Source organism: Zonotrichia albicollis, chromosome 9 (genome assembly GCF_047830755.1).
Source record: "Zonotrichia albicollis isolate bZonAlb1 chromosome 9, bZonAlb1.hap1, whole genome shotgun sequence".
Taxonomy (NCBI): Eukaryota; Metazoa; Chordata; class Aves; order Passeriformes; family Passerellidae; genus Zonotrichia; species Zonotrichia albicollis.
Genome location: NC_133827.1, coordinates 28,080,020 through 28,106,763, shown reverse-complemented (window position 1 = coordinate 28,106,763; position 26,744 = coordinate 28,080,020). Strand labels below are relative to the sequence as shown.

The 26,744-nt window shown below is 40.0% G+C and overlaps 1 protein-coding gene across 1 annotated transcript in view; it reads left to right on the top strand.

Annotated features, from left to right (window-relative positions):
* SLC9A9 (solute carrier family 9 member A9) overlaps positions 1 to 26,744 on the top strand; it is a 182,523-nt gene that overhangs the window by 88,240 nt on the left and 67,539 nt on the right. The window contains exons 10-12 of the mRNA XM_005489442.4: positions 14,386 to 14,499; positions 15,996 to 16,107; positions 21,443 to 21,596. Of these exons, the coding sequence (XP_005489499.2) occupies positions 14,386 to 14,499; positions 15,996 to 16,107; positions 21,443 to 21,596 (380 nt within the window). The remainder of the gene's footprint in view (positions 1 to 14,385; positions 14,500 to 15,995; positions 16,108 to 21,442; positions 21,597 to 26,744) is intronic.

Here is a 26,744-nt window from a genome sequence, read left to right as displayed (position 1 = left end):
TTTGATTTCAATGACATTTGGCTTATGCTATAAATGAGCAAGTTCTAAAAATATCTAATGACAACAGAGTTAGAAACACTCAGTCTCTTACTTAAAATATACTTATGTCCCAATGGGATTGATTTTCTCCAGTTTGGAAACACTGACACTTCATGTTATTGTGTTAGATGATTTTAATATAAGATTTATCACTAAATTCTTCAGTTATGGAACAAATCTCTAGGAAAAAACCTGTCTGGTTTGTATTTCTGTGCATAGTACACTATACTGCTAAATTGGAATGCAGTAAAATTGTTCAGCACATAGGTCAAAATAGGTTTTAATGTTGAGGGTATTCATAATAGGTGCTTTAATTAGAACCCTGTGTTGCCTTACACTTGCATGAGTATGTGTCACCAGGTTCATAATTGCTCTTCCTGTGAGGGCTGTGTTTGGAAACACAATTAAGATGCTATTTCTGGCCTGGCTGGGGAGGCTACACTGGGATCTCTGCAGAGCATCCAGCACTGGGATCTCTGCAGAGCATCCAGAGTTCTGCTGCAGAGGGAGCTGACCTCACCCAAAGCAGTCTGAGGGCTTTGGGAGCTTTGCTACTTTTTACTTGATATTTTTTTAAACAGCAATGCTTTTCCTGCCCAGAAGCCCTGGGGCAATGGAGCCCTTAAGGAATCTGAGTTGTTGTGTGATTCCTACCAGCACCAAACTGCTGCTGGCAAAGATCCATTCTTGCAGTCTGTTGTTTCTCCTTTTTAACTTACATGATTTTTACATGAATGCTGATTCCTCACAATTTTCTTTCAAGGGTTGTTATCTGCAAAGTTCCCTATCAGCTGTAAGAACTTCACAAAGGCTTTGGTCAAAACTTTTAGAAGTATGTTGGTAACAATAGAATTCTCACACAATAAGCTGCAAGAAGAAAATAAATACATGTAAATAAGGCATTATAATTGTCTAAAGGCCTTGCCAGCATCCTGTCTTTTTAGTGACTGCACAGCTGTGTTTCCATTGCACAATTAATGGCTTTCCTACCTTCCAAAGAGACATTTGTACCAAATGGTAGCACAGTGCAAGACATACCAAACAGCTGACAATAGCTCATCTTTTCCTCATGGAACCGGCTGTGCACATAATTAAGGGCTAAAATGCCCTTTGTCAAAAGTTTTCAGACTAAATATCTAAATCATGACTAGGATTCAAATAAGTCCCTATCTTTCCACATATTTTGGTACCTATATACTTTCATTAACCTACAATAATGAACTGGGGTACAAGTTGGTGGATCTTTTTCAAGCTTTTGACTTTTAATTCAGCTTCAGTCACACAAATTAAAGGAGGTATTGACCATTTTATGGCTCCAGAGAACCTGAGAAGAGTAAGGAGTGTTTGAAAATTCCAAACAGACAATCAGCACCCTCAGAAGCACACACTCATGTAGTAATTACAATTTTTCTTGTAAAAGCATTTTTCTGAGCTGCCCAATGATATGTCCCTAGTACACTCACCTTCTGCTTTCCCACAGAATCTTACAGAAGGTATTTTAATCATTTCATTACACATTCTTAATTTTATGTAAAATAGTCACCTGAGCTCTCAGATTTAAGTATAGTTGAAGATGTATCTTAGTGTAGCAATTTTAATTTCTACTTGTTTTACTGTTTTTCTTTTTCCCGTTGTTGATGCCAGTAAAACATCACCAGTGAGACCATAAGTAATTTAGTAGACCTGAAAACACTGGAAATCTTTGCAATACTTTTTCCAACAGTTCAGCATCTTCTATTCTGTTTCAGCTGAAGACAAATTATGTCTCATTTATCACATCTCCATGGAGCACTCTAGATTACAGCTTTAAGTGTAAAGGAGTGTTAGATGAGAAAAGCCACGTACTCTAATACTTAAGGGAAAAGTGTGACACACAGAGCATAGCTGCTATTCACATTTCTCAGACTTCTTGTTCAAATGCATCTCAATTCCTGAATAGCTGCCTACATCAGGAGGCAGGCAAGCTGTTTAAAGATGACTGTAGAAATGAAACAAAAGAATTCCCCAAATTCCCACATTTGCTTCCACAAGAGCAGATCAGTGAACATACTAATTCAGTATCCTGCTTCAGATACTGATACTAGAATTGCAGACTAATTGCAAATAATTCTGCCCAGTGTAACTCCAGAGTGGCATTCTGCCAAGGTAATGTAGATAAAACGTGACTCATCCATAATAGGTCTTAAAGAAAAGCAAAAGGAGCTTAATATCATGAGGAAATCATACTATTCAACACTGCTCAGATCAAGAGCAATTCTCAGCATGAGGATGCTCTGCCTGGGTTAGAAACTGGTAATGCCTTGTGTCCATTCCCAGCTTCTATAAACAAAGCAGTGTAAATATGGGAAACCTTGAACAAGTAAATGTTGCACAGAAACTCAACAAGTTATTTAGTAAAAACTCTTTTCTCTTAGATTAGGCCCCGAACAAAGAAAACAACAACACAGCATCAGAAAATTGCATGTGAATACTGATACTGCTGTCTGGTTTAGGTAAAATAGAGTAATTCCTATTTTATAGTTCTACAGCTTTATTGTTCCACAGAATTAGTTTTACAAACTTGGAAGGGAAACATTACTATTGGTAGGTAGGAGCTGCAATATCATGTCAATAGAACAGATGCAAAAAGAGCAAGTATTTGTTCTGTAGTGTCAGACTGGCAGTGAAATCTCATAGTCATGAAGAAAAGACCCCACAGACTTCATAAGAACCTTTTGCTTTTAGTCCTGATAGGTTAAAGGCCCCCATATAAGTCACTAATTCCTCTAATTCCACTAATATGTCAAAGACTAACTGAATTTCTTCCAACATCCAAAACTTGGAAAGAAAGGAAACTGTTTTTAAGGACACACTTCAATAATTAGTATTAGAGTATATTTCCTCTCAGCAAATTGAAATAGAATAAATTGCATTTTCCCTTGTTAGAAATTGAATTGCTTGCAAGAGGTTAGGACTCTGGCGGCAGATCACAGAAAAAATAAAAGCACACTTGAGAGGAATGAAAGGGAGAGATGAGGTTGATTTTGTGCTTTAATTTTGAAATATCAGCAGCAGTTCCTCTAATTCTAATAAAAAAGCAGAGATGCAAATGATCTATTAGGTCATTGTCATTTTAAAGATAACTATATTAAATTGACAACATTACTATTTTTCTTTGATCAGAAGAAGAAGTCATGTCTTAAAGCAGCTAAGTCTCCTTTGCTACTGGAAGTTTGCTTTCTCAAAGCCACCACTTGTTTCTTTCTTTTGCTTATTTTTTTAACCATTATTCCACATAGCTCTTAATGCTCTGTTTATGTCCCCACTTCCACATGATCATGGATTTGCCAGCCCAGAAAGAACATTCCAAGAAAGTATCATGTGAACTGTTCAGAATATATCCTTGAGCTTCATTTTCAGTGATGTTATTATTATCTGGCTGTTTTTTATTCTTTTTCTTCTACACAGAGTCTGATTTCAGCTTCATAAGAGTACTTACTTAATCCTGGACAGCATAAGCTGTTAACATTCTCTTCATTTTCCATTACCATCATTGCCTCTACCTGGGAATGGAAGAGGCATCAACGTTCACAAAAATGTCCAAATTGAGCCTGAACACAGTTATTCCAGTACTACCACTATTTTCAGGCCAGTGAAAAGTTCTTTATATCCCATCAAACAATTTTCCAGCTGCACTCTATTATGCCCCATCTGGAGCAGAACCCTTCCTTAATCCATGCAGAAACCAGTCCTGCTCAAATAAACTCAGCGAGTTTGAACTGCAGGAATCCCTGAGCACATAATCCTGAGACAACAGAGCACTGGGTCACTCCTTCCTTTGTGCCTGCAACATCTCAGCCCAGGAATTTAAGATAAATAAGCACTTTGGAAATGTTGTTTCTAGTTTGGGAACCAAAGAAGAACTTGGCTGAGAAGCTGTACAAACAGGCCCATCACCTCTCTCTTTTGGTGGCAGCTTCCATTCAGGGGTCATTCTGGGGTTATTTTTCGGTACCATTTAAGGTGCTGTACAGTAGCAAAAGTTGGTTGTGCTGCATGAAAAGAAGATACTGGAACACATTTGGGAAAAAAAAAAAAAAAAAAGCAACTGTCATGGTTTGACCAGGAAGAAGTTGGGAATTCTGGGAAGCTGTGGTCAAACCAATGAAGGTTTTGGGTTTGAGACTGGCGTCCGGTGTGGCCAGTGGGTTTTGGACACACCTCCGAGAATACACAGGGGTTAAAAGCAGGGCACTGCCCTGGCATTTCCTCTTTTGGACACCGCGGCGAGGAGTTCAGATCTCTCTCCCCCGCCCAGCCTGTTGCTGCTGGGCGGGGGAGGGGCCAGCCATGCGGTAAGGCCTGGACAGAGATGGTGTTGAGGGGGCTTCGAGGATGGAAGGGTGGGGGAGCCCCAAGAGACATCGAGCCCTCGAGCAGCCAGCCCCCCCCCCCCCCCCCCCCCCAGGAGAGCAGCCAGCGAGAAGGGGGAGGAAGACTGCCCGGCCGCAGCGGCAGCGTGTGGGCAGCGTGCGTGGGAGCCGACCGACAGACAGAGACTGAAAACTTTTAACCCTTTCTTACATGATTGGGGCCTTGCGAAAATGCTAATCCTCCTCGAAGCTGAATAAGAAGGGAGATGAGAGATGATATGAGATAAGAACTTTGGCCCGGAGTTTGTGGAGATGATTGGATGGGGAGAGATGATTTGGAGTGGCCTTTTGGCTGGACGTTTTCTTGTAAGCCATGGACTCAGTTGTTCCTGTGACACAGAGACTGCATTTAGGGGGAGGCAGTGCCTCAAAACCAGGAGGGTTCATTTGTGAGGACCCCCCGGCCCCAGGGGGTTGGAAATATATGGGGGGGACAGTTGTCCCAAAAGCAGAGACTGTGCCTTTTTGGAGTGAGACAAGGCATCCTTGAAAGACCACCCTAAAAGCAGCTCTGAACCATGTCTCGGTGGTGAGAGCACTGAGCATGGAAGGAACATGTCACAAGCGGCAAAAAGGACTTTTTCCGGGCGGTGCCGAAGTGACAAGGAAGCATCCGGGATTTCAGTGTGTTTCCAGAAGCCTATGGAACAAGAAGGACTCCGTTCCTCTTCATGAACTGCAGTTTGAGTATACTAAAGTGTCGTGCCGGGCTGGGCAGTTGGTATTTTTGAGAGAATGTATTGGATTGGGAAAGTCAGGGAGTGGGGAGGAGGAAAAGTGGTTTTTGTAAGGTTTTCAATTTTTTTTCTTTTTCCTTATAGTCTTTCCTATTTTTTTTTTTTTTTCCTGTAGTTTTAGGTAATAAAGTGTTATTTATGTTTAAGTTGGAGCCTGTTTTGCTTATTCCTGGTCACATCTCACAGCAGACACCAGGGTGAGGCATTTTCATGGGGGCACTGGCTCTGTGCCAGGCTCAAACCATGACATTTTTTGGTTCCCTGACCGGGAATCGAATCACGGGAGAATGATGAGGTAAAGCTGTGAGATGAGACCAAGAAGAATAAGGAAAGCATGTACTAAGTTAAGGTAGATAGATAGTCATAGTGAATCTGAGGTATTATTGTGTAGAAGTGTTTTGTAGTTCTGTTGATAATTTTAGAAAGTGTATTCTCGGAGGTGAAGGGTGGAGTGTCATGGTTTGACCAGGAAGAAGTTGGGAATTCTGGGAAGCTGTGGTCAAACCAATGAAGGTTTTGGGTTTGAGACTGGCGTCCGGTGTGGCCAGTGGGTTTTGGACACACCTCCGAGAATACACAGGGGTTAAAAGCAGGGCACTGCCCTGGCATTTCCTCTTTTGGACACCGCGGCGAGGAGTTCAGATCTCTCTCCCCCGCCCAGCCTGTTGCTGCTGGGCGGGGGAGGGGCCAGCCATGCGGTAAGGCCTGGACAGAGATGGTGTTGAGGGGGCTTCGAGGATGGAAGGGTGGGGGAGCCCCAAGAGACATCGAGCCCTCGAGCAGCCAGCCCCCCCCCCCCCCCCCAGGAGAGCAGCCAGCGAGAAGGGGGAGGAAGACTGCCCGGCCGCAGCGGCAGCGTGTGGGCAGCGTGCGTGGGAGCCGACCGACAGACAGAGACTGAAAACTTTTAACCCTTTCTTACATGATTGGGGCCTTGCGAAAATGCTAATCCTCCTCGAAGCTGAATAAGAAGGGAGATGAGAGATGATATGAGATAAGAACTTTGGCCCGGAGTTTGTGGAGATGATTGGATGGGGAGAGATGATTTGGAGTGGCCTTTTGGCTGGACGTTTTCTTGTAAGCCATGGACTCAGTTGTTCCTGTGACACAGAGACTGCATTTAGGGGGAGGCAGTGCCTCAAAACCAGGAGGGTTCATTTGTGAGGACCCCCCGGCCCCAGGGGGTTGGAAATATATGGGGGGGACAGTTGTCCCAAAAGCAGAGACTGTGCCTTTTTGGAGTGAGACAAGGCATCCTTGAAAGACCACCCTAAAAGCAGCTCTGAACCATGTCTCGGTGGTGAGAGCACTGAGCATGGAAGGAACATGTCACAAGCGGCAAAAAGGACTTTTTCCGGGCGGTGCCGAAGTGACAAGGAAGCATCCGGGATTTCAGTGTGTTTCCAGAAGCCTATGGAACAAGAAGGACTCCGTTCCTCTTCATGAACTGCAGTTTGAGTATACTAAAGTGTCGTGCCGGGCTGGGCAGTTGGTATTTTTGAGAGAATGTATTGGATTGGGAAAGTCAGGGAGTGGGGAGGAGGAAAAGTGGTTTTTGTAAGGTTTTCAATTTTTTTTCTTTTTCCTTATAGTCTTTCCTATTTTTTTTTTTTTTCCTGTAGTTTTAGGTAATAAAGTGTTATTTATGTTTAAGTTGGAGCCTGTTTTGCTTATTCCTGGTCACATCTCACAGCAGACACCAGGGTGAGGCATTTTCATGGGGGCACTGGCTCTGTGCCAGGCTCAAACCATGACATTTTTTGGTTCCCTGACCGGGAATCGAATCACGGGAGAATGATGAGGTAAAGCTGTGAGATGAGACCAAGAAGAATAAGGAAAGCATGTACTAAGTTAAGGTAGATAGATAGTCATAGTGAATCTGAGGTATTATTGTGTAGAAGTGTTTTGTAGTTCTGTTGATAATTTTAGAAAGTGTATTCTCGGAGGTGAAGGGTGGAGTGTCATGGTTTGACCAGGAAGAAGTTGGGAATTCTGGGAAGCTGTGGTCAAACCAATGAAGGTTTTGGGTTTGAGACTGGCGTCCGGTGTGGCCAGTGGGTTTTGGACACACCTCCGAGAATACACAGGGGTTAAAAGCAGGGCACTGCCCTGGCATTTCCTCTTTTGGACACCGCGGCGAGGAGTTCAGATCTCTCTCCCCCGCCCAGCCTGTTGCTGCTGGGCGGGGGAGGGGCCAGCCATGCGGTAAGGCCTGGACAGAGATGGTGTTGAGGGGGCTTCGAGGATGGAAGGGTGGGGGAGCCCCAAGAGACATCGAGCCCTCGAGCAGCCAGCCCCCCCCCCCCCCCCCCCCCCCCCCAGGAGAGCAGCCAGCGAGAAGGGGGAGGAAGACTGCCCGGCCGCAGCGGCAGCGTGTGGGCAGCGTGCGTGGGAGCCGACCGACAGACAGAGACTGAAAACTTTTAACCCTTTCTTACATGATTGGGGCCTTGCGAAAATGCTAATCCTCCTCGAAGCTGAATAAGAAGGGAGATGAGAGATGATATGAGATAAGAACTTTGGCCCGGAGTTTGTGGAGATGATTGGATGGGGAGAGATGATTTGGAGTGGCCTTTTGGCTGGACGTTTTCTTGTAAGCCATGGACTCAGTTGTTCCTGTGACACAGAGACTGCATTTAGGGGGAGGCAGTGCCTCAAAACCAGGAGGGTTCATTTGTGAGGACCCCCCGGCCCCAGGGGGTTGGAAATATATGGGGGGGACAGTTGTCCCAAAAGCAGAGACTGTGCCTTTTTGGAGTGAGACAAGGCATCCTTGAAAGACCACCCTAAAAGCAGCTCTGAACCATGTCTCGGTGGTGAGAGCACTGAGCATGGAAGGAACATGTCACAAGCGGCAAAAAGGACTTTTTCCGGGCGGTGCCGAAGTGACAAGGAAGCATCCGGGATTTCAGTGTGTTTCCAGAAGCCTATGGAACAAGAAGGACTCCGTTCCTCTTCATGAACTGCAGTTTGAGTATACTAAAGTGTCGTGCCGGGCTGGGCAGTTGGTATTTTTGAGAGAATGTATTGGATTGGGAAAGTCAGGGAGTGGGGAGGAGGAAAAGTGGTTTTTGTAAGGTTTTCAATTTTTTTTCTTTTTCCTTATAGTCTTTCCTATTTTTTTTTTTTTCCTGTAGTTTTAGGTAATAAAGTGTTATTTATGTTTAAGTTGGAGCCTGTTTTGCTTATTCCTGGTCACATCTCACAGCAGACACCAGGGTGAGGCATTTTCATGGGGGCACTGGCTCTGTGCCAGGCTCAAACCATGACAGCAACTTTGCAGAAATCCCCTTTTCTAAGCAACTTAACAAGACTAATGATCCAGAGCTAGATCCAAATTTGATTGAAGACAGCATTTAATTTAAATACCAAATTCTTACTGGCTGCCTAATTTTCAACAGTTTTGCTTTAAACTTCTTTTTTTAAGCAAAGCCATTCAAGACCTATGATAATTTTAACAGTAGGATTTGCCTTTATATCTGAGGCCAACAGTTTTGCTTTGGTGTTGGTGGTCAGAAGTGTATTCTGTGCCAGTAGTTTGTCCAGCTTCTCCCAAGCTGAACTTTGGTGATGGTGAGTAGATTATGCCAGAAAGAGTAAGCCATACCGTGCAAATGCAAAATATTGCTGGCCTTTCCTTCCCCTTGGTGCTACTGGTTTTTTCAGATCTTTTCCCTTTCCTAGTTCTTCCTCAGGCCTTATGAATCCCTTAAACGTCTCAGATCTATAGGGAAATAGAAAGTTATTGTGTGTCTTCCAGAAATCTGTTGGGCTGAAATTCATTTAATTCAGTAGCAAAGTCCATTGATAAAAAAGACCAGAATTTTTCCCAGGATATTGAAGATCCTGTAAGAATTTCTCTCTGCTAGTGTGTTTGCAAGTTGAGAGTCAGATATGCTTGCATATCAAAATGAACACCATAAACAAGTTTATATTCTATCATGAATTTGAGTTACTTTTGCGATTCTTTCATCTAAGCATATTCAGACATGAGCATTATATCATTATGCTGTGAGTATTCATTATAGCTGTATAAGTTTTCAAGAAAAATGTCCAAATCTCTTCCCAATTTTGAAACTTCTAATCTGAAGAGAAATAAAATAAAGCAATTTCACTATAATAAAGGTTTCTATGATCTCAGGAAAATTATAGTAGCTTGAATTCTCATGGTATTTTAATTCAAAAGAGTTAAGGAAAAGTAATTTTCATCAATTATTAATTTATCAATATCCTTGACTTCATGGAGTATTTTGAAATCTGTGATCTATTTAAATAGATAATAAATTTTAAATTATTCAATGATAATACATTCTATAACCATCACTTAACACTGAATTCTTGGGGTTTTAGCAGCTCTGCCACCCTTAGATCTCTCTTAAAGCTATATTCAATTTTACATCCTAGCTTCCTAGCTGCGGTTGGAGTATGGAAATTCCTGTTTTGATGCAGGAATATATCCCTGTAGGGTGCATCCCCCAGAGAGGTGGCATTTCCCATGTTTTTGGCTAAATCAGTGCAGCTACAGAAGGCCTGCAGGTACCTGCAAGAGGTGGATGACATTCCTTCAGCAGATATTAAATCAAGTGAACGAATGCAATATTGCCATCACTGATTAAAATTCAGTCAATTTTGCTGGAAGGAATTTGAGGATGTAATTCAGCCTCTACCCAATACCTCCGTACTAATGTTGTTCCCTCAAGAGGAAGGAATATTGTTTGCCATTCTGCTTTTACCCAGTCCTGTCATACTAACTTTATTCTCTTGAGATGAGAAGTGTTCCTTAAAATATCAGTATTTGAAAAATCTTACATTTTCCATCTCCCCAGCCACAAGAGGACTGTGGCAATGATTATGTTCATTTTCTCCTTTTAATGCTCCTTTAAGGAATTCTATTTTCATTGCAGGTAAGATTGGTACTTAGTGTGTTCCATCTTCCAGGTGCATTAATTACTTACCTAGAAAATCTCTCTAACACTCAGTGAAAATATAAGTGGTTCTAGAAAATAAATTGAGTGCCAAAAGCCACTCTGGCATAGATTATAGCTCTAATTGGCTGGAACTTAACTGTGGGGGAGGAGGAAAGGATGGAGAGGAAAAAAGATCATGCTCTCCTTATCTCACTGAAAAGTTAAAACTAATGCAGTCTTTATATCATATCAATTTTTTCACTTGAGTTAAAATAAAACATTGATCTAAGATAAACTCAGTGGCTACAGCAAGGCTTAACATACAGGTTGCTTCCTTCCTCTGCCAGCGAGAACTGAACTGCAAGAGGCATTTTCTAGAATGATGTCCCAGGTTAAAAAAGAATTTTCTAATTTTTAATCTTTCTTAGAACTTTCAACAGCTGAGAGTAATAGAAAAGCAAAGCATATTTCATGAATGATGTGTTTTTAAATACATAAATATTATGTCAATTTTACTATAAATCTTTAGTAATAACCACTACTTACAGAGGAAATTACCAAAGCAAAGCAAATACCATTCTCAGTAATTCACTGAGCTAAACACCTAAACCAAGTGCCCGGACTAGTTCTGAACTGGTGTTCTTGTAATTAATGCTTTACTCTGCAATGTGCTGGCATTGGTGATTTATTACAGCTCTTACATTAAAAGTATAACCAGATTTATAGACTTTGTGGAGAGTTAGAAATGCCACATTACAAATGAGGGGGTTTAGTTTTATTAGTTTTATAACAAAAAAATGTCTTATTGCTATGTTAAAACGGTTTTCTGGTAGCCCTGGGAAAACTAATAGTGGTGTATAAGCACTTTATGGCAATTTCATTTAGAGTAGAAAGAGGTTGGTAGTCTGTGGGTGACAAGGTAAGAAAATTTATGGTTATGGAGAAAATACTTCCAAACACTTGGAATCCAGGACTTTAATCCTAAATTTTCCTTCCCACAAAAGTAATCCCACTTGCAAGTACCTATATTCAAAATACTGAGAATTTTTGAGTGACATTTAAGCAGCCCCTGGGCCACAGCATGGCCCTGGCTCGTGGCCCCTCAGACAGGAGAGGATGTCACCCACATCCTACTGTGTATGGTGCCACTCCTTGGGGCACCCAGGGATTTTTAAATTCCAGCTGAAATCTATTGCTCCCAATTTTCTACTTCTCATCCAAAGGTCTTGACATCTCCTCTTTAAAACAACTCCAGAAACATCTGACTGAAAGGCATCTGACTGAAATTTGGGAAAAAAGCTCCTATGGAAGCTGTTTCTTAACATGGTTTTCAGAAGATCTCTTTACAACAAATTGTTTTGCTCTGAAGGGGTTCGTGCTGCACAGCACTGACAGTAAAGTGCTAAATGGAATCTCTCCATGGGTTCTGTATCACTGTTGAACAAAACACAGAAGCTGAGCACTGCATAAAACATTGCACTTAAATACACTAATAAAAGTAAAGCCAAGAGAACAGTGGGTCATTTTTATGCTATATCAGCAAATGTCATGTTCCAGGAAACAGCATTCAGATATCACTCCTTTTATGACAATAACTAGTTCTGAAGCAATTGTTTTATTTAATTCTTTCTATTGTGAGAAATTTGACTCAGTTGCAGTCAGTGAATAAATGTGTCATATGAGTGAGTGATAGATTTTTTAAAAAGAGAGCAAACTATGCAGGGAACACAGAAGATTCTGAATTAAGCTAACAAGCTAGTTTTACCATTTTAAGGAGCTGAAGCTTTGATAATAGATCATATCATGGTTGTGCCTGGAACTGGAAGGAGTGGAGCCTGCTCTAATTTAGCTATTGAAATAACACCTGGATTTTTGCAACACAAAGGAAGAAAAGTAGTCTGGATTTAATCTTCTAGCAAGCAAGCAGTGATAGTGAAAGATCAAAACACAGAGAAACTAGATATAGGAGGGGAAAAACCAGCACAGTTCAGCAAAGATACATATTAAAAAAAAAAAAAAAAAAGCTCATCGAAACAAAAAAATATTTAGGTTATATTTGCTCAGGGGGTAGCAAAAAGATTTATGTCCAGCAATTCGATTCCAACGTTGGAGGCACCTGACAGAGATGCTGTGGCTGCAAATGTGACACCCACTGTGAGCAGAGGCCAAGGAAACCAGCAGGGCTGTGCTGTGGGACACGACACGTTCACCCAGAGAGCAAAGGAAAAATGTGCTCCTCATGTTGAGTGCAAACACCCAGACAAGGATGAGGGAATTTTTTTTTCTCTTTAAACAATAATTTACTGAAATCAGCCTGGAAGCTTGAAGTAGGAAGAAACAGGAGGTATGTAGTGAGTAAAAGGACGTAAGGTTGTGGGGAAATGAAAAAGATGCACTAAACTGGATTTGCAAGAAGTCCATAAAGATTCTATCTTGATGGGATTGCTGGGAGACAAGGGGTGAGAAGCTTAAAATCAACTACACCAAGAAAGCACTCCAGGCAAGAGTAAAAGCTTGAATTTAGTAAGATTGCTGAGAAAAAGTATAGAGCAAAGGCAATGATATAGAAAAAAAAATCTCTTTTCCTCAAAAAATGTATATTAACAGAAGTTTTGAAAATACAAGAAAGGGAATTTAGTTTAAGAATTTGTGTTTCTAAAATGTGCATATAGTACATCTACTTTAATCTTTTTTGAGTCTTGAATAAGATTTTCTAAATGAAAACCAAAATATCATTCAGCTTTAAAACCTGCGGAGTACTTTATCTCATCCCAATAATTAAAGTATGCAGTTGTGGCTCCTCAGAGCAGTATCCTTCCCTCAAAGTATTTTCATATATTCACAGATATCTATTTTATAGAGATGTAGATCCTGTCATGGCACTCCTGATACATTTTTCTGTTGTTTCAAACAATGCATCAGATGATACTCCCACAAAGACATGGGATCATGTTTGCTCCCAAGTGGAAACAAAAGAACTCATCATAATTTCTATGAGTTACAAGATCTCAGACTTAGAAGTTTTTGACGACTGGGTCCTCTCATCTAAATTTAATTCAAATAATTTAAGACTGCTAAACTGCAAATATTTTTTGTGTTTGTTTTAATGTTGTTCAATATTGCAGCACAAAATGAGGGCTATGGAATGTGTTCTTGGGATAATTGATGGTGCTGCCATGGGGTCCAAAATATCCTCCCATATACTAATGGGTTTTATGCCATTTTGCCTCTGAAATTTGTTTTAATGATTTTGACAGCTCTCATTTTTCCTTTGTTAAATTTTAGTGACTGTTACTGGAAATTTATTTTTAGAAGCACAAACATATTACAAAAAATACATAAGCCCACTGAGGACAAATAAAACATCTCCATAGTAACATTCTGGATAGTGATGTACGGCTGGTTGCAGACAGACTGACAAACTTCAGTCCTAACTCTGCATCAGGAATTGTTAGCATGGAATCCTGAGCTCAAAAGTGACTTCAGAAATGAAATGCCCCTTTTTCTTCTCTGTGGTTATTTGGCAGCAATGATTGATTTTTTCCAGATGTAGTTAAATAGGAAAATTTATTTTATTAGTTTTAATATAATCAGTTGCAAATATAATCAAAAACATCCCCTCAAGGCAAACGAATATTTTGGCTTTGCTTGATTTTTCCCACAAAAAAATCTACCCTACTCATGCATTTTAAGCTTATTTTATAATACCTTTAAATGACATTTTAAATAGTTTGGTTTGAAATTAGTATTGATATTGATGTCCATACAGTGCAATAAGAATTTCCATCTGCAAGACAATATTCATAGTAATAAGAAAGACTATGCTATATTTTAAAGGGATAAGTTCTTAAAAGTCCATTTAGGATTATTTTTCTCTCTAGGCCTTGGTGTACCCATACCCAGGACATTTTGCACAGCCACTTGGGTAACCAGGAGCCATTTCCCAGGCTTCCCCTGTAAACATGAGTGAAGCTAATTTCCCTCAGCTTCCCTGCAGTTTGCACTGAAGCTCATATAACTTACTTGCTGTTTATGTATTTCACCAGTTGTCTATGTCAAGCTTTCATATACAAATCAAAGAAAAACCTGCAAGCAACTATGATTTTTAATGCTAAAAGACACCTTGTGTCTAATTTGTCAGCAAATTAGGTGGGTTTAAAATCCACCCTTGAAACAGCAGCAATTTCTGTTCCTTTCATCTAAACAGTTCTGTATTCCAAGGGAACCTGGGATAATCAGTAGTTTGCTGTAGACATGAGTCATAATTATGTTCTTTCTCTCTCATTTAAGTTGTTCGAGTTCATGAATTTTTTGGCTGAGAATGTCATCTTCTGTTACATGGGACTCGCACTATTTACATTTCAAAATCACATCTTCAACCCTCTTTTCATATTTGGTGCTCTTGTATCCTTTGCTTTAAAGTACATATCTCTGTATGTGTGTGTGTATACATAAAAAGAATGCATGTTCCATGTGAAAAAAGAAGTCAATAAGGAAACCAATCAGTTCCTTGAATACTAAAGATCAGTAAATTGTCAATTCCAAGCACAATAACCTATTACCTATATGCTAATAACTGCCCCAATGCATGTAAGCACATGTTCTTTGGACAGTTGCTGTTTTGCTTCTCTGCTACAGGCAAATAGCTTTAAGCCAGCTGGGGAACGTTTGCCAGTGGTTTACAAGTGGGGTGGGAAATCGGGATAAGTATTGGGACACATCTGTGGGGACAGGTGCAACACAAAACCTCTTTTCCTGTCTGGAGCCAGTGCAGATCCACAAACTGGAGAGCTGCCTCCAGACACATGAGTGCCATAAGCAGGACTTCCCCAAAACTACTTAAATGATATGAAGCCCTTAAAAACCACACAGTGCAGCTTTGCTCAAATCTTTCCTTCTTTATACTTGGTATCTTGGCATACATGGAATTATTTATACCCCATCATGTGCTTAAGAGGTAAGAAAAGCTCTGTGTCTTTAAGTCTGCCATGGTTTCTCAATAAATCTTACTCATAGAGCAGTATAGATTCTTTTCACATTGACAATTTATTCAATGATTTTTTTTGGCTCAGAGCAGCAGCCCTCCGCTTATCACTTTTAAATGAACTGTAATAGCTTTGAAAGTTGGGAGCACACTGTTGATGTGCAGTAATTGTTATATGTAATTTCTAAATGAATAATCAGGACTGCACCAGAGCTGCAGGCAGCTCCTGGGGCAGCTGCAGGGACTCAGACATCAACTCCCAAACCCCTCACCTGCTCTCCAGTCCAGGCTGCTCAGACTGGGAGTGCCATAATTGAGCTGCAAGACAAGGGGAGGGCAAAAAAACGTGCAAAAAGCATATACAGGGAGCTCAGACTGCCTTTCTCTAAACCTGATAACGGCCTCATGGCTCCAATTAAGGCAACTTTTGGGATAGTTTCACAAAGAAGTAATAAAGAACTTCATCAGAAGAACCTCAGCAGAGAAGGGGAAGAAAAAGCAAAAAGTGCTGGGTATAGACAATATGAATCACCAGGAAATAAGGAAGTAATAATCAGGTCCAAAAGTACATTTATTCTCTGAAAATTGCTGCTCAAGGACATAATGCTCTCTCTGCAATTGATGATGGGCATTTCCCTGAAGAGCTGAAGATGAAGTCACATGTGACACAAATGTGATGAGTAGAAGTAGAGTGATTGAAGTGAGATATATAATGATGAATATAAAACCAGGATGTCTGGGGAAGGCAGATCTCTGCCACTGCACAGGGAGCATTACAACATGGCATGTAAAAGTTAAAAAGATAATGTCATATTTGTTTAATTACACCTTAAAAATAATTGTAGAGAAGTATTTGGGTTAATTCTTGTTTTTTCAGTAGTTTGTCCACTATTTTCCTCAACATCATACATTTTAGGTGGCAGTTTTTGTAGCAAGAGCTTCCAACATATACCCACTTTCTTTCCTTTTGAATTTGGGACGAAAACAAAAGATTCCCCGGACCTTTCAGCACATGATGATGTTTTCAGGTAAGAGCTATTTTGGCTTTTTTGGTATTTCTCCTGTCCACATTTAATGAATGGAAAAAAATAGTCATCTATCACTAGAAAAAGCCACATCTATCACAAAGAATTTGTTATCTTAAAACTCAAGGTCATCTCTCCAAAGCTACAGAAGCAAATGGATCCCTTCTAATCAACCTCACTGTGCTCTTGCCCTATTTTAATTAACATTTTGGAAACCATTATCTTTCAATCCATTGTCCCCCATCTGTCTACACTTCCATTACAATTTGGGAATACCATGTTTTTAAGTTGTGCTGTTTTACAGGCACCTGTATTATACCTCAGAGTATTTTACATAGCAGCAAATAAATACCCAACCTGGACAGTGTTAGTGCTGACACTCAGATCAAACATGGTCTTGGCAATTCATTAAACTTCTGGAACAATTTTACTTTTAAACCTGAGAGGAGATAATTTCAATTCCACAGACCTTTTCATATGTATACCAGCTTGATATTTAATTTTGTTGATTTTGTTAACCTTGTAGAATAATAAAAAAAAAATAAAATCCAGAAGAGGGAGCCATGTTCTAGTCTGATTTGCACATCATCCCCAGAACTGTTAGGGCTCATCTGGATTACATATTTTTTTACTTGTACAAGCTAGAAATAATTCCACTTGACTTTCTAATGCTAGTTAGGAAAAACTCACTTATAAGCCAAGAATATCTGTTCAGTAAAAGACAGAAATACAGATACCCCTACGCTATTGATGATATAATTTTCTAAAATTAGAAACTCAGCACATTTTTTGCTTCATTTTCCTGGTTTTTATGCAAAAATTTATTCCACATTTGTATGGATAAAAGTTCTTGATTGACAGCCTTGATGTACGGAGATCCATTTAGCCAGATAACGAGTGAAATACAATGTGCTGCATTTCAAGCTCCCTCATCAGGAGCACTCCACATCAGGGGGCCTCATTTGTGCCTATGTAATTCCAACCCTCCGGAGAGCAACACAGCAGTTCATTTCTATACCCATTCAATCCTCCTGCTAAAAGCTGCCACTGAAAATGTCACTAATTCCAGCGAGAGCGGGTGAGGGACGATGACACATCCAGCAGGAGGTGCCTTTCAGCCCAACTGCTCCCTGCCATTGTTCCATGGGCAACCTGGAGCTGGAGGTCTCTGGTAAGCCTAGCAGGTGGCCAGCTAGACAGCAGCATGAAAAATAGCTTCATATCATTTGGTATCTACTTCCTGGGCTCCATTTTGGCTTTTGGTTTGCATCAGCTAAGTACAGGATGGAAAACCTTCTGAAATCTCTCTTATTCTTTAACTTTTCTGTCCTCGTTTTCTGCAGTCAAATTTCATTCTCCACGGAACAGGAGCAGAAAGCAGCCTGCAGCTGAACGTGAGAACTCACACACATTAGCTTTCCAGGACAATCTGGCAGCTGAGAACTAAAACAGTAGTATTTCAGGCTTCTAAAATTCTCAGAAAAGTAATTTTTATCTATTTCCAAAGATAAAACCCCCTCTATTTTGTACAGAAAAATGTGTTTACATTATAATAAAGTAATGGCATAATCTGCAGCTATAATAATAAAGACTGTCTCTCATGCTGCCAGCAGCTGCACACTTCACAGGATACACTGATTTTCTGTGTAATTCTATTTTTTTTAAGATGCACTAAGATTTGTGCTTAGTTACCAATAACATTCATAGTGCTATAAACTGATAAAACTGCATATAGTGATAAACAGAGGGGACAATGGCTGCCAGGAGAGAGACACATTTCTGATGAGTAAACAAGACACTGAATTTGAGTTTGAAGGAAATTATCTACAAAGATCTTTAGCAGCAGTCATAGAACAACTTGGGCTGGAGGGGACCTTTAAAGGTTATCTGGTCCAGCCCTCTGCAATGAGCACGGGTATCTTCAACCAGATCAGGCTGCTCAGAGCCCCATCCAGCCTGACCTCAAGTGTCTCCAAGGATGGGGCATCCACCACTTCAGTGTGGGTTTTACCATCTTCACTGTTCTGGCATAGCATCAGGCTCTTGTTGATCACAGGGGGAAATGGCCTTCATTCACCACAGCATCACACATTCAGGTGTGGAAAACAAGGAATTTGGGGTTAGTTTTGTTTTCTGTCTTATTACCAAATCCACCAAACATTTACTGCTTGTTTTACTGTCACAATCACCAAAGTGATTGCTGAGAAAAATTGCTGAGAAAAGCAATTAAGGTCAGGCAAGTACACTGTTGATTAGCCTCTGATTAAACCTTACTCTGCAAGGAACTCTCCTGAAGTCACTAAGTTCTGCTTTTTGATGCATATCAATACAGTTGAGAAAAGGTGGAAGAGTTGGGTTTGGAGGTGGATTATGCTGGAGTATTTTGATTTATCACATTCTTTATCTGCTTTTACCACTCCTCTAAAAATACATTACAGAGGGTGGATTCACTTCCCACAACTGTTTTTAATCATGATTCCTGAAAACATTCCATTGGAAATGAAACCTTGATTAGTCCTTTATACAAGGACTAATTAAGCCCAGGCTTCTCAAATTAAGTTGGACATCAGCTAAAGTGAGCAGTCCAGCAGTCTCTGCTCATGTGAAAAAGAAACATTTTAAAGTCTTAGACTTTATAGCATCTTCCACTCTTCTCCCAGCATCTTTATTTACTTTTTACTCTGTTCTCCTCTTCTCTACAACATATAAATACGCAACAGAGAGGCTTGTGGGACACAGTGCTACAGGGGTGGTTGTGTTAATATAAGCATTACAGCATCAGTGGAGCTTGAAAGGATGAACGCAAATGCAGAATTAAGCCAAAAGAGGCCCATGTACAGACAGCTGTTGTGCAGGCATTTACATCTACACACTCATACACAGAGGTGGGAAGTGGCAACGTGAAGAAACCAGCTAAATAGAAAAGAAAGCAAGGAAGGAAAGAACAGAAAACTATGGCTGAAACCAAAACACCAGGGCTGCCCATAGGAAGTCTTTCCTGGCAGATCCTTTTCCCACAAACAGCAAACACTGCAGCCCTCCTGGGCTCTTCAGAGGCTTGGTTTGGAGAGGTGTTTGTGTGGGGTGTGGGCAGAGGATGGCTAACAGCCCTGCAGGGCACACAGGTTCTGTTCTGGGGACTCTGGGGCTTAACCCTGGGCTGCTCTGCTTTGAAGGCTCTGACCCATTAAAGGGTATTGCTTAAAGATGAATCCCTAGTGGCTGACACAAAAAAATATCTGCTAGGAAATCTGTGATTCAGCCCAAGGATGAATGGATGGATTAACACAGATGTGGAGCTGCCAACAATTCACCTCTGAAGGATGAGGGGAGAGAATCTCTGCTAATGGCTCATCAGAGCTGGTCCTTCTGCTGCCCCACTCTGTCCAGGGGTAGCTGAGCTACCAACATCCACTGCATCCAATCATCCCACTGGGCTTTGGTGGCAGTTCTCCCTGAAGTTCTACAGAAAATTTAATCTTCCTTAACTTCAGACCATTTCAGTAGTTCAACATTATCTGAGGTTGTTAAAATTCCCTTCCTTCACTTGTATTATTACCTGGAAAGTATTTTGAGAGATATATACATACATATATATAGATATACACATATAGCAGTGTTCCTTGCTTCTCATTGTCTTTACATTTTAAGTGTATTCATCTGCTTCCCACCACTTTAGTTGTTTACTTTGATTATTTATTTTTCTTTAGTTGAAACTGAATTATCTCTTATAGACCATGTTAGTCCTTTTTAAATGAAAAATACAGAGAAGTCACTCACTATTTTTCTGAACTGAAGAAACAGCCAGTCCACTGCTCAAGAAGACATACTAATTAACTTTTATATGTGTATATATATATATGTGTGTGTGTGTGTATATATATTTCCCCTCTTACAAAAAGAGGTGTTCTAGATCTAAAATTAAAGGTGTTCTGCAACTGTGGGAAGCAATATTGTTTTCCAGTGAAATGTAGCTGTTCCAATCATCCACATTACCACTATAACCACTGAAATAAAGACCATTTCAATAGTCATTCATTCCCTCCTCAGCTTAAAATGAGATTATAGTCTTTCCCTGTTAGAAAATAGTAAAGCACTGCATCCTCAGAGATGTCTTTTACACAAAAGCAAAGCCAAGGACGAGCCCTGTGTCTGCCTGCAGGGTTTTGAACCTGCTGCCACGGAGTATTTTCAGATAGTGCAACCCCAGCCTGCTCCTTCCTTGCAGAAATGGCTTTGTGCTGTTCCCTGCATAAACTTCTATACCAAATAACTGGAAGCCCAGCTTCTATACCAAATAATTCACATTCTAGCTATGTAATCTTAAAGAGCTTTTGAGTTCTAGGCCAAAAATAGCTGCATTTAGCAGTTAATTAAATGATTCTGCATATGTCATCAGTGCCTTACAAGAGGTTTGATTACTAGATTTAATCTCTCAATACTTTGCAAGGTACTTTTTGGACTCAGCATGTATTGTATACACATAATGACTTTGCTCTCTAGAATTATTTTGTGAAAGTTTTTTGGAAAACAATAAAGTACATTTAAATAGATAAATGAAAGGCATTAGAAAATATGGAGTATTATTTGTATTATGCATCCTGAGGGCTGCAGGCACTAGCAGGTTTTTTCCTCCTCAATTTTTAAACATGGCATTTTGTCAAGACCTATTTAGTCCCTTTATTTCTACCTATGGGGCTTTTTTTTAAAAACTCATTTAGCTGTTTTCACCACCTTTGTAATTTCTTGTTTATTCAGTCTCTGTGGGTGTATAATTCTACAACTATTATAAAATTTCAAGTACATTAATTTATTCTGCATCCCCTTTTAGGTATTTAAAATCATCTTTGAAAAACTATGCATTGTTTTTAAGTCATGTTTTTCTGACTAGTCTTAGAACATTAAATGATTTGAAAGGAATATAGCTCATATTTTCAAGGAAGCAATGAGTAGCATATTTAGGTACAGATTTTAATGCCAACCCTCTTTTTCACTTGCTTCTGACTTCATGAGTAGTCCCACTTAACACAGAATATAGATTTCTTTTTCAACCTGCATTAAGTTCAGATCACCACCTAATTTGCAATTATTCAAGATAAAGAATTCAGTGGACGTAAAGCAAAAGTGTGATTATTATGTGAATATGAGAGTACTTTCATTGGTCACTTTTGCAAATTTGCTGCATTAAATCCCATCCTTTCAGTTAGCATGATTCAGCACTTTATAAGCAGGATTATGATCAGAAAATTTCCTCTGCCCTTGGAACTGGGTTTGGACTGGAAAGATTAGAATTCTGTTTCTCTGTCTCATTAAGTTACTCCCCCTTGTCTGGTTTCAGGTTTGCGGGGTGCGATCGCGTTTGCGTTGGCCATCCGCGACACGGACTCGCAGCCCAAGCAGATGATGTTCACCACAGCCCTGCTGGTGGTGTTCTTCACGGTCTGGGTGTGTGGGGGAGGCACCACACCAATGCTCACCTGGCTGCAGATCAGGTCAGTACTGTCCGTGCAGCAACAGCAGAACAGGATCCCTGCAGATCCTCCACTACATCCTTACAACTTCCTAATCTTACAGGCGTGCTTTGTATGAGCTTTAGCACAAAGGGAGGGGTTATGCACCTGTGAGAGGCTCCAGACCACAAGGAATGGGTCCTTCCTAAGTTTGTTATGGACTCAGATGTGGGTCAGACATCCTTGTTTCCTGAGAGTTTGTTTCACTACTGCTCCTTTCAAACATCAAAATGGCATGCTCCTTGCTGCTGAAGAGAGAGCTATACAGGCAGACTTTGCCCTCATCCTTAAATCTGTAGTTGCTACACAAACATCTAATAAATGGTGTATTTCTGATTATAATGAAAATATGCTGCAAAAATCTTCCTCCACTGCTGCCTCATTCAGGCATTAATTTATTATGCATTGTTTTATATATTTTTCTTCACTATATTTTTTAATTACTTCATAGTCACTTGTATTCACAAAGAGCAATGAATTGCAAGGGAGGTTAAATTACAAGGAAGAGAGACATAGAAAACTGGAGTAAAAAGGATCTAATTTAAATGCAGTGTCCTTCCAAGTGTGCTTTTTTGAAACCCAACTTTTAATAATGAGTGCACTCATGCTGGTTATTGATTCTGGTTACTTCACAATCCATTCAGAACTCCCTGCTGTGATTTGCAAGATCACCACAGAAATCCTCAGTATCAAGATGGGCCTGTAATTCACAATTCCTTATCATTTATTCTATATATAGCATGTTTTCCTTGTTTACAAAATGATGTCTGATTACAAGCTTTCATGTCAGACTCTTGCTATAAAATAGCAGCTGAAGATAACCAAATTGGGGCTTTTACAAAGAGCACAGATAAAACTGCAGACAAAATAAGGACTAGGGCACAAGTGCACTGGATAAACACGGATGCAGGCATCCATGTACAGTGGGGAGGTTTTCTATTTCTGTGACAGCTTGATTCTTCTTTATGACATGTCTCATGTCCCATAATGTCAATCAAGGCCATTACAGTTTGGATACACTCTGGCACTATCAGTCATCTTTCTGAGGTTTGCCACTTCTTCACTGTCAGTCAGCAAATGTTTTTCTGTGTGGCAATGGAAACGTGGGTGAGGAAGAGCTTTCTCAGTAGATCTCGGGGAGCAAGTCAGTCTGGGTTTCTATAACAGGAGATAAGGGATAATGCTGAGAATGCAGTAAGGGGAAAAGGCTGGGAGCAATGTGCAGCCTGAGAGCTTGGGTCACTAGATGCCCCTCGTGGTTTAGCTCTCAAGGGAATTTTTAAATTAAGATTGTGAAGTGCTTTCACTTACAAGAAAATGAATTGGATGCTAGGGCATTTCTTCTGCTCCTTAGTGCTACCCAGAGGTGCAAAGCCCCCCAAGAGCACAGGTGAGGGGCTGACTCTCATATTGACTGTTTATACTGTTCAATGCACATGCTTCTTTCTCTAGACTCTTGTACAATAGATTTCACCAAAGACACTGAAAGTAGACAATCATTACTGATTTGAAATGCTTATCTCTAAGGATTTTCTCTGAATCCCATCAGATCTGCCAGACATTTTTATCAATAATATAAATTGAGTCTGTAATCAGGATATCGATTTTCTTACTATAAAGCTATTAGGTTCATAATTTACACTTAATTTCTTGACATTGGAACATACATCTTCATAAATTATGAGGAGGTCAGAGATAAAATTTTAAATAGACATCTTTAATTACAAATTTATCTTGAGGCTCTGATTTCTCCTTCTAGTGAAGATATTTAATTGTATTTATAATTTATTACCCCTCAGTGTGGACTTTTGTTCTTAGCTACCAGCATTTATCTTTTTAGTCCTAATTAATTTTGCTAAGTAATTGTATTCAAAGGTGTAGGTAATTCATGACAATTGACAGTCGTATGGACTCTGGCAGATGAGTTTGCTGAGCAAAGTTATGGAGCTGTGGCAAATGACCCCAGCTTGCTTGGTGTAATCCTCCAGCATGCTGGCACCTGTGTCTGAACGGCAGCTCTGAGCTGCAGCTATCCCCATGGTTCTTTAGAAGAAAAAGATGGTATTTTTCAAGCTAGTTTGGAGGGTTCAGCTCACAAAGCCAAGGAAACTGCATTACAAGTAGAAAAATTGTATGATTGTGTCTGAAGAGATTTATTGGAAAGGGTTTGTGTGCCATCAATTACAGACAGAAAGGGCTGGAGCCTGGGAAATGAGCAAGCATGGCTATGAGCACAGAAGAGGGGCTCTGGTCTCACAGCAGCCCTTTGTGACAAACATTGCTCAGGCACCTTCCCAGGGCAGCTTGAAACTCCTCTGTGAGATTCCCCAGAGCTCCAGGGAACCAGATCTACCACTGTCAGTCCAATCCAAAGCACAGTGCCAGCTCAGTTAATCCAAACAACTAAAGGTATTCACCTTGTCAAAATAGTGCTTATGGGAAATTAAAATATATGAATGGTCACAGTGACTACACTGACTTTCCCTACAGAAACTACAAGTTGCTGTATAGTTAAACCTTCTCAGGAGAGAATGTCAAAAACAGCACAGTCAAGCAAACAGTCACAAGCAGAGTATGCTTTTTTTGCCAATTTTTCATCATAAAATGATTATCCAGCAGATAATGCATTTAATTCATCTGGAGGCATTCAGAGACTAATAGAAAAGAGAATGTGATTTCTGAATCTATTTGGATGGACTTAATCTCATTCACAGCACTGTTTTGTGTCCCCTCACCCTCTGTGAAATAGGGTCCAGTTCCTATGATTACTTCAGAAGATGCAACTCTAAACTCCTCAAGGTCAATCAGCTCAGTCTTATCCTAGAGATAAATTCTTGGGTTTATATGGTACAGACCAACTTACCCACAAAAGACAAATCTATCATCCATTCAGTTCAAGATACATAAAAATGGCATAAATCAGAAAGAGCTCACATCCATATATTTACATTTGTCTGCCATAATGCTTTACAGTGTTAGGGCAGAAGACATGACTCAGATCTCTACAGCCTTATTGCTGTATATCATTGCCACATATTATACCACGTTTCAATTATTTATTGCTTTCTCCATAATTTACATTGTGAAGTTCTCTTAACAGTGACCAGGACTCTTGGTGTATAAGGGAATGACAATTCCCTTACACCTTAATTCCCTTACAATGACAACTTTGAAATAAAAGTAGGAATGAAGCGTCTTCTGAAAAAAAATCAGTCTTTGTCTCCATAATAACTGGATTCCCATAATTTTCCCCCTCTCCTCACAGAAATACCATCAGATCTGTGCTTTTCTTTTTCAGATAAAATTTAACATAATGGAAATATAATTTGTCACTCTATTTTTAGAGAAAAGATGCATCCTCAGATATAACTACCAGTTGATTTATTCCAGGAATACGTATGGCTTATACAACATTTGCAAATTGTTGCTAAAACATGTAGTAAGATACACTATCAGAAATAACCATGTGCTACCTAAAAAGTCTCAACTTCCATCTCCCATGTAATGCAGCAACATTAATCAGCTGTGTCACAAGAAACCAGATAAGAGCTTTTGTAAAAAAAAAAAAAAGCCTAAACGTATCCCAGGAATCCACTAAATTTATTAATAATAATTCTTGTTTCCTTTATTTAACAAATAAATTATATTAAAACATTTATTCCTACTTAAACTCTATCTTGAATTTAAGAAAAGTTCTTAAAGCCTTAAAAATATGACCTGCTAATAACAGAATTTATGGCTAAATGTGTCTATATGTCAAAACACAGTTTTAACAGAAATCCATACCAATAATTCTCATTTTACTACTGCATTTACTCATACACAACACCTTTCAAAATGAGTCTTTAAATTCTTGGCAAAGACTGAATATTTCCTCACTTTATTCTAAAAGAATGAAACCTACACTTTTGGAAATGTCTTATTTATTTTAGCTGTCTCCTTTTTAAACACCTGAAGCTCTGAGTTTCAGGGAGGGCTGGGTGTTCCCTTTCTGAGGATGAGGTTTTTTTACAAGTTCCCAGTTGCCTGGTGCAGTAACAGCCCTTCCCAGCACAGAGGTGGCTCAGGTGTTTGCAGCACTATCAGCAGCCACACTGAGAGCAGAACTGGCTGCACCACCTCCCTAAGTAATACACTGTCTTTTGACAATGTCTTAAAGTTGTAACAGGAAAAAGAATTGCTTTTACTCCCCATGTGAAAGGACTACAATATTCAGTTCTTGGCAGACAATGAATAAACCTGGATCAGCATGTGAGAATAATTCCATAATACATCAGCACCAAAACAGAGAGAGCCATTTAAGTTCCCAGTCAAACTGAACTATTCAATAAATGTGCCTTCAGAGATGCTGAGCATTACTTGCTAATGCTTTTGGATATATGATTCCCTTCATTCCCCATACTCTGATTAAAAATAGAGAGCTACATTTTACAGTAAATCTGCACTGAGAGGTTTGAGGATAAAGGATTCTCCTGACAGGCAGAGCAAAAATTCAAAGCTGTTAATAAAACATGTCCTATAAAAGCATTGTGCTAGGTATTAGGTCTTGTTTGTTTATCATCACCTTCTGTGTAAATGTTTGTCAAGAGATTTCCAGATTCTTTGTGCATCTCTTTGCAGCTGTTCTTCAGTTAATAGAAAGAACTTTATTCCACAATCTAAATAAATACTGAGCAGCTTTTAATAGTAGCTTTTACTACTGTGCCATTCTGGCCACTGCTGTTGATAAATGTACTTTAGAAAAGAGTTGTCTGTGTGCCTGGCTGCCCTTAAAATCACACCATTTCTAATTCACTTTCAGTTCCAAACATCCAACTTTCTCTAAGCACTGAGGCCTGGCATGCCCCATTGCTGGGTGATGACCAAGGCTGACTAAAGTCACGTTCTCAGCAAAAGCATCTCACTCAGCAGAAGGAGCCAACATTTTGGGTCCTTCAGTATCCAATAGTTTGTTGCAACACCAAAGGCCAAGGCAGTGTCTATGTTTAGCAGGATGGCTCATTAGGAATGTAGATGGGCAGTGGGGTGAAATGCTGTGCTGTGTATGACTGTGGCTATCTACCACAAAACAACCCAAAAACCTGGTTAGTTGAATATGATTTTGTGTTTATCTCAGCCCTTTAGCAGCTA